Consider the following 12649-nt stretch of genomic DNA (forward strand, 5'->3'; position numbering starts at 1 on the left):
TTTTTTTTTTTTTTTTTTTTTTTTTTAAATATATCAATAGTTGAAGCCAAAAACATTATCAATGTTCATATTACAAGATATTTCATCTTGGTGTTTTGTTGCGGTTTTTACTGTCTTACCTAATGCTGGAGTTGGACTCACAGGGGTCCAGGGAGGAGATGGGGAGACAGGACTCAAGAGCCATTGGCAGTGCCAAGAACTGGGCACCCTCATGCACAGCCTGGGTGGGAACATGAAGCATAAATCAACAGCTTGGGGGTGACAGAACAGGCAGAAATCAGGACTTCCATCTTTTGAAATGGAGATCAATTTGCTGCAGTCATAGTGATAGTAAATTCTTGCACCTATTCTGCTTTTCACAAACTCTTTTGATCCCTATTATGATTCCTTTAAAAACGGTACCTGTTGTCTTTCATCCTCCAAGATCTTACAGAAGAACTGCTAAATCAAGAGCCTGTTAACTTTCCAGGGAGCAAAGGAGTTTAAGAAGTACAAGGTAGTGCTGTACTGAAGAGAAGGGAGAAGGCAATCTGGTCTGGTGAGTGAGCCTCACAGGAGTGCACAGAACTCTTCTGGGCAGAGGTAGACAGCCAGAATTTGAGAAGAAAAGCTATAGATGCATCCTAGGTGTTGAAACATGTGCATGTCCTCTCTTTCCACTGCATGCAAAGAATTAACTGCCCGGATATTGTGTTACAGAATGTCTTGTCATGATGGATGGACGTCTTTCTCAAAAGCATTTGGCACCCCTTAGGCAATTCAGAGGATGGTTCACAGGAAGGAAGCTCTTTGACCTGTATTATGCAGGGAGTGAGACTAGATTTTGAATGGCTCATTCACAATCCAGTCTTTAAAAAAACCAAAACAAAACAGGTGAAGGCACCATTTGGGATTAAATTGGCTGAAAAGAAATATCACAGTTCAGTGAAAGGATAATTTTTGCCCATAATAAGTCTTTTCGGCAGTTTTGACCAGCTCAAACCTTGAGAGCCCACCTCAAATGAAGCAGAAGGATACATCGGTACTACTGCAGCAGAGACAAAAAGCAATCACTGACAGGGTTCCCTGAGCTACCTTTTTCTGGTGAAAGATGTTTAATCTCAAACAGAGGAAAACTGGAATACCCACTTCCAATATATACCTGGATAGGAAGTAAAGAGATAGAGCATGAGTTCTGAAATAAAAGCAAGAGTAATGAAAACTATCATTGGATATCTTTGAGTTTGTAAATTAGAGGCTTGAGACAACAGTTTTTAATTCTGGGCTTTGCTACAGACAATTTTTCCCAGTTTAGCAGGTAAATTGTCAAGAGCAAATCTCTTGTGACAGGCAGTAGACAAAGCAAAGGAAAAACCATTGGATTCAACAGACAGGGAAGATGAGGTGGCAAAAAGACATAGTGCCAACATTCAGCCTGGTAATACTTTATGCAGAGGGACTTAACTGTAGTTGTAATGCCTTTTTTTGTTGTATTTCTATAATACTTTAAAGAGAGTCCTTGTTACAAAAGTAAATTATGTGCCCCAAAGAGCACATGCAAAATTTTAGCACCTGTAAACTTACAGCAGTCCATGTGGAGAGCAACTGAAGAGAGGAAAACCAAGCTTAAGGAAATCTTTTAGAAAACATAACTCCTTAGATGAGTTGGGAAAAGCCCCTTCTTACAGCAAATCACATCCTGCTTCCCTGCTGTTCTCATCAGTCTGACATAAGCAACGCTTGTCCCAGCAAGATATAACAAGGGGTGGGCAAGGGGAGCCCAGCAGGGCTTTTTCAAGGAAGGTCACCTGGCCACATGTCCAGGTTAGCACCCTCTCTCTGCTCCCAGTTACAAGCCTGCTCTGATTCAGGGGAAAGGCACAGAAAATTAAATGAAGGCTCAAATCAAGGAGATTTACTGTGCTAGTTCAAGAGGTGGCTGAGATTGATACGGGTCCGTGTGTGGTATGCATCAATTTCAGTGCCCACAGCAATAAGAAAATCTGTGCAAACCACAGGAAAACAAAAACAGCAAAAGAAAAAAAACAGGCAAATCAGGCAACAGAAGAGATTCACTTCAGTGCAGTAACATTTAATAAAAGCATAAGCCAGAGATCAAGGTGTGAAGCAAGCAAATAGATTTAGGTGAAACCTATCTCCAACAGCTTTTTGCATCATCCCATGGGTCAGTGCACCAAGGCATCTCATAGCCAGGTTTGCCAGCAATGGGGTGATCCCCCAGCGGGAGCTCCCAGCTCACAGTGCAGCCTCCACCTCTTTTAGCACTGCAAAGACAGCTGGTACTGCAGGAAGGTGACATCATAGGGGAAGACATTCAATGCAGTAGGTGGCAAATCAGGTGCTTTATCCCAGATTTGCACTGCATTTTGATGCAAAGTGCTTAAAAACCAGTGGGAGTCAAAAAATAAGGAAGAAGTTCCAGACAGCATTAACTATTTTAAAAGAAAGATTTCTGGCACCCCATTTAGACTTGTTTCCAGCTTATCCACGAAGCTCCGCCAAACCCTACTAAGACTTAATTCCCATAAATGTGATTCTCCCTCACAGTGTTCAGCTAAGTAGCAACGTTTCAAAAAAAGTAAATACCAAATCGTGGGAGTTGGATTATTCATTCATGTGGTAAAAAACATTATGAATACATACAGATGTTCCCACTTCATGACTGATCTAAACATATGTAGATTTTAGACTCTGACACACAAACCATCTATTATGCAATGGCCCATGTACATGCTGCTTCTATCCTAGACTGTGTCAGGAGGATTCACAGGAGCTGCGTGAGAGATGGAATAAGCTTATAGCTAAAAGACTAAAGAAAGTTTAAGCAAGAGCCTCACTTAAAATGAAAGGAAGGAGGGAGAAGGAGAGAAATCAAAGAGTCAGGGAATATCAGATTTAGCAGGACAACAAGATGAAATATGGAAGTTTCAAAGCTCCAAGTTATTTGATGTTGGAACTGGTGCAGCCTGCCCTCATCAAACTAGCTGTTGAAAATTTGTCTGAATTGCCCATTAAATCTTGCTTCCAACAAGCTCGGCTCCTGTGTTTGCCCACTTCTTGCTTCCCATCAAGCCTTGACTTAGCTTCAGGCTCTGCCAACATCCCATCCTCCAAACAGGCGGATGTCAAAGATCAGCAGAGCACCACTGGGATGAAAGCAAACATCTGTTTAGTATAAAAGGTGGATGAGACCCCACTCCAGCAGAGTTATTAATGTATTCCAGCTGTTTTCTATGGCTGCCTTCATGCAAACTGCTGTGTTTTACATCACACAGCTGATGCGAAGCAAGTGGAGAACCCAGTCTCAACTTCAGCCAGCACAAGAATTCACAAAAGACATGGAAACTCCTGGTGAAATTCAGAACAAGTTGCTGCAAGTTCTGCTCTGTGACCCTCTGAAAGAGTCATAAAAACACTTCTTGTGAGTACCTGTAAGCAGAGACCACCTTGGGATTTTCACATGGAAATCCTGCTCTGTGCAGAATTCAAGCCCCGTAGTTCTGTAGGTTAATTTTCCCTTGGGCTTTTTTAAAATCCAAAACCATGCCAATCAAAGGATTAGCCAGGAGCAAGGCGCCAGCCACAAGGAGCCACAGGTTGGGAAACAGGAACACTGGTTAAAACAGCACTTGCAATTTGGTGAGAGTCCAAGCTCTCCCGACCATCACAAACGCCAGAGGGACTGGCTCGTGGCAGACTCATGCCTAGGACTGAGGAAAAGTCAGTTTTGCATTGCCCTAGGCAGAGAGCTGCTCCCCTCTGAACAAGGGAGGGCACCTGGATGGGAAGCGCAGAGGCGCAGGAGCTCTCCGGGGCTGGGTTGAGCAGCTCCAGCAGCGCAGCTCCAGCAGCGCAGCTCCACCTGCACCCCAAACCTGCCCTCTCCCCACGTACCACAAGCCGAGGCCAGGCAGGTTTATACCAGAATAAGGCCACATGTCTGAAAAGATGCAACACGCACCTGAAAGGTTGCAGCTGGGAGTTTTACAGCTTCCAGACGACAGGAAGTACCAATGAAGTCAGGAAAGTTCAGGTGTAGCTAAAGACTGCAGAGTCTTGGGAAGAGGGAAAATGCATATGACAGCCTTTCTCCAGGCAGGAACACAGACCATTAAATGTAATGCTTCACATTATGCTTCCAAATACTCACTTAATTTTGATTCAGCAAGGCACTCGTGCTAATAAAAATTAAAAGCAGCAGGTTCTGTTGAGTGTGTAATGGATGTGTGGAAGAGCAGCATGTGCAGGTATATCTAAAATTAACTATGAATACTAAACCTGACTACTTTCCAAGTCCAGGGAAGTCTGGGGAGCACTGCAACCACTTGGATGCAAGCCCTTGGCAGGGTGCTGTGCAAGTGCCCACCCAGCTCCTCACCTCATCAAGGGTCCTCAGGATTATGGGGGGACATCCCCACACCAGGTATCTCCCTTTCCCACCTCTCTAACCCCCAGATGGAGTCTGGATTCTCTGAGAACAAATATTGCCCAGAGTTTACCTCTTGCCACTGCATGCCAGAACCAAAGGCAGCTGCTGATGATACATTTCCAGCAATTTTGCACAAGTATGGATGTCTGTGGGTCCACAGCGGTGCAAGAGAGCTAAGCGTGTACTCAGGGAGATGAGAGGGAAGAGATTGTCTCCCTGAACGTCAGATACAGCAGGTCCATTTAATGACTAAACACACATGACTGTTTGCTTATAAAACAGTGTCACACAAATCTTCTAGGAGCTAATTGCCTATTATAGCTCATGGTGCTGCTGGAGTCAGCTGCTGATGATAAAGGGTCCTTTCAAAAGGAGGGAAAGCCAGTGGAGCTCTGTTCGCCCGCCTCCACCACAGTTTCCAAATGTTTTGTTTTCCAGTTCCCACAAAGTGAAAGCTTATCCCCCCCTCAAAGTGATGGGGCCCCTCTGCCAAGCTCACTTGAGTGAGAAGATTGGGGATAAATTGAAATACAAGAGGGAAGAGGAGTTTCTTTGATTCTTTTTTGAAGTTGCTATTATAATTAATAATAACAAAATTTTCTCTGTTTTCTCAAGCCTCTTGCCCAGCCTCACAAATCATGGCACCTATCTCTCAACTGTCTCTGCAGCCAGCCTGGAGCTGGGTGATATTTGCGACCACCCTGATGGCAGCAATCACCTCCCATGGCCTGGCTACAGCAGCAAGGAGCAGGGAATGGCAGGGAAAAGATCCACATGCTGCACAGCAAGAACAGGCAAGGGAGCAATGGACCACAGAGTGACACCTGGCTTTGGAGGAAAATAGGAAGCAATGAGTGATGTACCCTCTGTCTCTGAGCTCTCCTAACCTCACCCTGATTTTAACTCCACAGGTACAAGGTTTGTCACCTGGGCTGTCTGATCCAGATCTGTACACACCTGAGCATCTTCCCACTGATTCCAGGCATATCTCTGTGGCTCTATCCCGGGATGCCATGTAGTCCATTCCTACCTCAAACTCACATCCCTCTGATTCCCCTGCATGGTTTCACTGCTGCAGAGGCGTCAGCTGAGGATGAACCTGCAGAGATGGTGCCCCAAGATCCCCCCTGCTCCTGGGGACTGCTGGGCTGCAGGTTGGAGGCCTTCTAGCAGCAGGAGCAGCAGAGCACAGCGTCTCATGGCAGGAAGGAACAGGATCTGTTTACGCAGTGGGTTGCATGGGAAATTCATTACATTATTGAAAAAAACCCTTAGCAAAAACATATACCTTCATCTGATGCCAAGAGTTTAATCCTACCCAAATGGCACCACATTCCATAAAGAAATTATCCTCTATAAATCACCGGGACAGGAGCAGGTCACATCCCTCACATTTCAGGGTGAACGATTCACTGCAGTAAGGACCGTGTACGGATCAGCTATCATGCCCACAAGGGGAAAGGAGGGGATCTCCACTGAAATCTTATGGAGAAGCAATTTATTGCTGGGACAACTCCACCATGTGGATTGGTGGGACAACACTGGGGACTGCTGGAGGTTTGACTCAGACCCTCATCATTTGTATGGTCATGCATGTGGTTGCTCAAAGACCGAGGAGCAGATCCATGCTGTAGCTTGACTATTTGGCTGGAAAAGCAGCTGTCTGGAGCTGCACCATCCCACCCTCAGCCTCAGTTGAGAGCTCTCACAGGGCAGGGACTGAGTGTGCTGGACCTCTGGGCTCCCCAGGTACTGATAGGGCTCTGAGGAGGGACAGAAGCTGGGAGGGAAGAATTACTTGGAATCTCAAACAAGTTAGTTTACTCAATCTCTGCAAACAACTTGGCACATGACCTCCAAAACAGAAGCACGCACCAGATCAAGGACCTACATCCCTCCTTTGGGGAAGAGGAAGATGCAATGAAGCAGAAGAATGCAACAAATCCTGTTTTCATCCACACACCTGGCAGCAGGGAGCCAGATCATACTCTTACAGCACAAGTTCTTGCCCTCCAGGACAAAAGCATGTTTATACTCTTTGAAACTGCTCCACAGTCCTTCTCACCACTGCTATTCTCCCCAGACATGAGCCAGTTCCTAACTTACAGCTTTGTTACGATAAATCACACAAGTGTTCATTACATATTGAGACTGGAAGTTGGAGCATTGCTGGGAAGAAAACCACAGTGCCTTCCACCTTGCTAACATGAACCTGCACAATACAAAACAGATCAGTTGTGAGAAGTGATTGAGTTGATCATCTCTTCATCTCTCAGCTACACTAAATAATTTACAGGGCCATTTTGGGCCTTTCTTTTCCCTTCTCCCCACAAAACCTGCAGCTGCCAACTATGCTGGCATCTACAGCAGCTAGAAAACGAATTTCCCTGTGAAGCAAATTCTTCCAGGATGAATTGAATGAAGGCAGAGCTCATAATTGCACATTACTGAAAACATTTCTGATAAAAAAATGGGGAGATATTTTTATCCACATCTCCAGTTGAAAATTGCTGGGAAAGATGCTTATGAAAAGCCATCATCTCCAAGCATGTAATTATCAGATCCTTGAACAAAAACACACGGTCAAAGGAAAAAAAAAAATACTTCCATTGAAATAAAAAAATCGGGGGTGGCAATTGTTAGGAATGGAGGGAGAGAAATTCTTCATCCTGTGTGATTTTGCACATTTCAAGTTACCCGACTGATTTGTAAAGCCACAGATTAATAAACTTGGCAGCTAAGAACATCAAGCTCTTAGTAATTTTTTTTTCTTTATGAACAGAATAATAATAATAATAATAATATTATAAGAAAAAAAAATCAGAAGCAGACTGGCAGTCAGACTGTCACAGACTCAGAATCTCCTAACGCCCACACAAGCACATTTGTCTTGAAACTGAATTCTGCCACCTTGAATAGACAGGCGTACAATGACCTGGGGGCCCCACCCTATCAAGGCTTAAAACCATGCCTACCCTGATGGGATTACTCACATGCTAAAAATTATGCAGTAGCTGAACTGACAGCTGAAAAGAGCCTTAAATGTTCTTATGCCTGGTAGCATTCCATTGTCAATTGATGAACATTGCTAAATATTTATTTTTGCTCTACTTTTTTTTCTCTGGCTCTGCATTAGCACTGCCTTCTGATTATTATTACTTGTTATATTTAATTGTTTCTTTTATTTGCAACACCTACACATGCCTACACACAAAAGCAGAGGTGTCCTTCCCTCCAAGTTGCCCAGTACCTTTTTCTGATCTTCTGGGTAAAGTTGCATGATTTCCACTCTTGAGTTAGGTGCATAACGTCACAAGCAATAAACATTGGCATCCGCACACAATCAATTTTAACAGTCCATTTTCAAAAGAAATCAAATCCTACATGCCCTAACATATGCAAACACTTTGGCAGTGCAGTTACCCTTGGCTTCTATGGATTAATAAAACAGAAAAAACATTATAAAGAATAATGATCCTGGACATAAAGCCAAAAGCAAGACTTTACACACCACATGAAACTCAGTCCCCTTCTGTGGGTCACTCTAAGCCAGAGTGCACCTCTTGCAGTGGCAATGAGATTTTCTTAAGCAGGCTGGCAGGGAGGTTAATGCCTGGGCTGGAAACTGGACTCCAACAGTTAATGCTGGAGAGAAAACCTCTATAGCAGTTGTTCAACTGATACTGTGGACCAATATTTGTATTAAAACTCCCTGGCCTCTGCACTGAAAAACATCCTTCTCTTAACAAATCTGTACTAAAAAAATGTGCTTGAACACAAACTTTTGAGAGGAAAACTCTGTAACCTCCATACTAGAGGAGAAAAACTGAATAAAAAAATAATTCATTTCTATAGGCCATGAAAAGCTGTAGGCTATTACTTTCATCTTTTTTCTTCTACAAAGAGCAATTTCAGTGGAATGGGTCATCGCTAGAAAAGAGCAAGAATTCATTTTGACTGCACAGATCAGCTCATTTAAACTTAAAAGTTTAGTCAACAAAACTTTATAGACCTGGTCACCAAAGTCCTAAAGCCATCAGCAGGTATCCATAAGACCCTAAGGAGGAGGGTCAGTCACAAGGCTGAAGAACAAATAAAGCAATGTTCAGCTTAAAAAAACCAAACCAAAACAACATGCTACCAGAGTGGGGGCGAGAGAATGACAAATCCATCTCCCTCTCTTTCAGTTCCTGGAGCTGACTCTCTGTGTGTGAGCTGTTAACACCAAATGAGGAGGACTAACTGCAAACCTGGATCTACCACAAATAAGTCATGCCCACTCAATTGCTTTCCATATGAGAGCAACATTTCTGGATAGACAGAAAATGCAAGTTGCTATGTCTCAATTTTAGAAACGCTTCTGACACTGTTTCACATGCTATTTTTGTAAGTATGTTTGGGAAGCAGGATACAGATGATTATGAAGTGTATGCAAAACTGATTGGAAAACCACACACTGAGAAAATTCATCAGTTGTTCACAATCAGGAGGGAAAGGTGTATTAAATGAAGTTCTGTGGGGACCCTTCACCAGCCTGGTATGGCTCCCAGTTTTGACTAAATGACCTGGATGGTTGCAAAGAGATTGATCTTACTAAGTTTACTGACAGCTACCAGGCATGAGGGACTGGAACGAGGCTGGGAAGTAAATTTTGAACCCAAAATGACTCATACATGTTTGAAAAGACAGATGTACAATTTGGTAGAGGGGCATGCAAGCTACCAGACCCAGGCAGGAACAATCTGATGAATGAAGGAAAATCTATCGAAATGACATCAAGGACTCTTCAGATACTGTGGGCTGCAAACCAAATGTAAACCCACAGTGCCATGTCATATGCAAGAAGAGCTCATACCCTGGTACAAGTAAGGTGGGTATAGTCTACAAAATCTGTAAAATCGTCCTTTCATTTTACTGAGCACTGATAAAAGCCTTGGCTTGAATGCAGTCCCCAGGCTTGGGTACCACAGCTCAGTAACGATGTGGCCCAGCTGGAGTTCATGCAGATTGAATCAGTGCAGGCTGGTCAGACATCTGCAAGACCACAGCTTCTGGGGCTGGGGGGAGAGATGAATTTTCTATGCTAAAAAGAAGAGAAGGAGAAGAAAAAAAAGTATTATTACTCTCTTCAGATATTCAGAAGTGTGATGCACAGAGGGAAAGGAGTAATCTGTCATCTGTGTTAGGACAGGAAGCAAAGGCACCAAAATTGCAAATAATCAAAGCTTTTCCTTAATATCTCAGTTTACTGAATTAATTTGAGCTGATGTGGTGTTTCCAGATTGGATATATTAAAATACAATGTGGATGGATGATATCATAGGTATGGCCGATACTATCTCAGGGCAGAGGAATAGCACAAACTCTCTCTGCCCAGTTTTGACTTAAGGAAATTAAGATCAATGATTCAGACCCAGAGATGTTTGTCTTGGTACACACACCCCAGTTAGTTTTTCTCTTAATCTTCCATTTGACTGCAACAGAGGCAAAGCTGACAAGTGACGTAAGCAGCCTGATGAGCAGGAGTTATATTAAATAGCATTATTGTGATGAATTCTTCAATAAGAAAGATAAAATCTTTCTTCCTAGGAGATTTATCTATGAAGATTTCCTCCTGTCTTATTCTAGCTCCTCACATTAGTTTTCTATCCCTTTCAGGCATGTTTTTCTCTATTCTTCCCCCTGCTTATTTGGCAAGCAGAGAGAAAACAGGGGAGCTGATCCCTTAAAAACCTAGAGCAGGAAGGGGCAGAGATCTATTAACAGGTCTCTTTTTCTGGCCATCCCCACCCTGCAATAAAGGGTGCAGTTTGCCAGTCTGGAAAAAGGGACAGGAAATGCTGCTCTCCTTAGTCTGCAGAGAATCCATCTCATGCTAAAAGCATGGCTTCTAATGGCAACAAAAAACCCCACACCTAAAACCAAACAACAAACCCAAAGAGAAAAGTACTGAAGATCCTCACTCATCTACTGTCTTTATTCTTCCTTTGCCTTCTATACAAATTGTATTTTAAAAAGATCAAAAATAGTGAAGTCACCCAAATGGATACATCTGAAAGACAAATGGTCATCTGTGCTCTCCTCAATTAACATTTGACTTGGGCTGGTTTGGGACGGGATCCTCTGTGGGTAACTTGGAGCAGCACAAAGGAAATTCAATGCGTTCTGTTGCTCTGCCCATTCCTGCAATGATCCTGCAGTAAGGACTAGCTGAACGTGAAGTTTGCTAGAGCAGGACATAGAAGGTGTTCCTGGACTTCAGAGAGGCCATAAAGCATTTCAGGGAAGCCTTCCAATAGCAGGACTACAAACGCTCTTGTGGAAACACACTACCACCCTCCTATCAGCAGAACCACTCACTCTTAACTACAAGATAAACACTCCCCCCACCTCCCATAAAACGTCACTGCTACTTTGCATTTTCTGACCCTTCCATTCTGAAGGTCAGACAAAATCTCTCTATTATTAAAAAGTACCATCAAAAAAATCTGAGAGCAACTGAAGGAAAGAAAAGAAATCGCCAATACCCTAATAGTGGTGGGCCCAGAAAGCACTTCTGAAATGTTTGGGTGCTTCTTTGAAACAATCCATCTGGTTTCACCTATTCCACTTAAAATGCTAAAATGAGTGATAAGATTGCAATTCCCTTCATTGCTTCCATTCTAGATTTCCAGAAAGGCTGGTAGAGTAGGTGGGCATTGCATCAATCACCATCCATGGGATTAGGCAACACAGCCAGGCTAAGCTGCTTTCCACCTGGTTCATTTTACCCCCAGATTTAGGGAGGGAAAACAATTTTCTAAAGTTAGGTTCATGCTTTAGGGCTTCTTGATGCCAGGGAGAGGACAAAGTCAGTCTCACTATATCCCTTCAGGCAGTGCAAAATGATTCAGAAACCATAAATTACCTCTGTATTTCCAACTCCAACGTCTTTGCTTTCAGAAGAGAAATGCTTGCATCAGAGCTGAAGACAAGCTCCATGCAGCACATTCAGCTGCAACAAGCAAAGCTACAGCATGCAACAAAGTACCTGAATATTGCACTCAGTTAGAAATATAAAACCCCGTCCATCCTGGAAAGACTGGTGCCAGTATTTGATGTCTGCCCTTTGTAAAGGTGTCCTTCTATACACATCTACCTACTCTTTTGCAGAAATGAAATACATTTTTTTAATACTTTACAGTAATAGTGAATTGCTCACCCCAGGTATCTAAAACAGGAGTTAGCAGCTGACTGAAATGGCAGATTTCTAGAAGGAGCTGAAATATTTATTAGACAAGGTAATAGTAGATTATATAGGAGGTGGGGCAATGGCAGTGATCCCACCACATTCAGCAGAGTCCCTTGCCCCCATCTTCCCTCCCAGCGCCCTTTTCACCATTGCTGAATGCCCAGACCATTCACGCATTGATCCTGGAAAATAAAGAGCTACATTTAAATTTTATTTTTTAAAAAGACAAAACAGCTCAGCAATATCTGAGGTGCCATAAGAACAGCCCCTGTGCCAATCTTCCAGGTGGAGAAGGAGAAGGCAGCCTGAAGGGTACTCTCCAGTGGTCACAGGGAGAAATTCTTTACAGAGAAGCAAAGATATATTTCACAAATCAAAGCAATTAAGTTTGCATGCAACGGTTTGGATTTGTAAAACCACTTTCAAAGTAGCACATGAAACTGTTAATGATATTAAAGATACTTAAAGAAAATCAGATTAAACAAAAGTAAACTACTGGACAAGGGAGGAAAAAAAATACAGACAAGGCTCACTCACCAAAGTCTGACTGCAAATCCTTTTTCAGTCCACAAAGCATGTCTGCTGTTATCTATCAAATCATTCAACTAACTGTAAGAGCCGCTCCGTTCTCTCTCCCTGCCTGCGCTGGAATCCCTTCCCAGCCAGTCCGGGCTGCCTCCCACCGCCGAGCGCGGCTGCAGCGCACACGCGGCTCCCGCACTTCCCGGCAGCGAGATCGAACACAAATCGTCCGGGGCTCTCCAGTTTGCGAGGACTCAGAAATGTGGCAATCCTTTAGGAAGAAATACCTTTACACGGCTGTTTAACGTGCGGGTCACCAGTCCTGCGCAGAAATAGGAAAATGAAGGGTATGGGGGGTTTTTTATGAGGACCTGAAAATCCCGTGCTAGTTCTTTCGGCTCCACTGGCCATGAGGCATTGCCAAGCAAAAGTTGGAAGCGCAGTGATTAACCGGAACAGCTGGTTGA

The 12649-nt window shown here is 43.5% G+C and overlaps 1 protein-coding gene across 7 annotated transcripts in view; it reads right to left on the bottom strand.

Moving 5' to 3' along the window:
* GRIP2 (glutamate receptor interacting protein 2) overlaps window positions 1-12649 on the bottom strand; it is a 266026-nt gene that overhangs the window by 69255 nt on the left and 184122 nt on the right. The window contains exon 1 of one of the 7 annotated variants that reach the window (XM_017732545.1): window positions 12198-12643. The exons of the other annotated variants lie outside the window; for them this stretch is intronic. Within the exon in view, the coding sequence (XP_017588034.1) occupies window positions 12198-12237 (40 nt within the window). The 5' untranslated portion in view covers window positions 12238-12643. Of the gene's footprint in view, window positions 1-12197; window positions 12644-12649 lie in introns of those variants that run through there. 7 annotated transcript variants of the gene reach the window in all.

Source organism: Corvus brachyrhynchos, unplaced genomic scaffold (assembly GCF_000691975.1).
Source record: "Corvus brachyrhynchos isolate BGI_N302 unplaced genomic scaffold, ASM69197v1 scaffold4, whole genome shotgun sequence".
In the NCBI taxonomy this organism is placed as follows: domain Eukaryota; kingdom Metazoa; phylum Chordata; class Aves; order Passeriformes; family Corvidae; genus Corvus; species Corvus brachyrhynchos.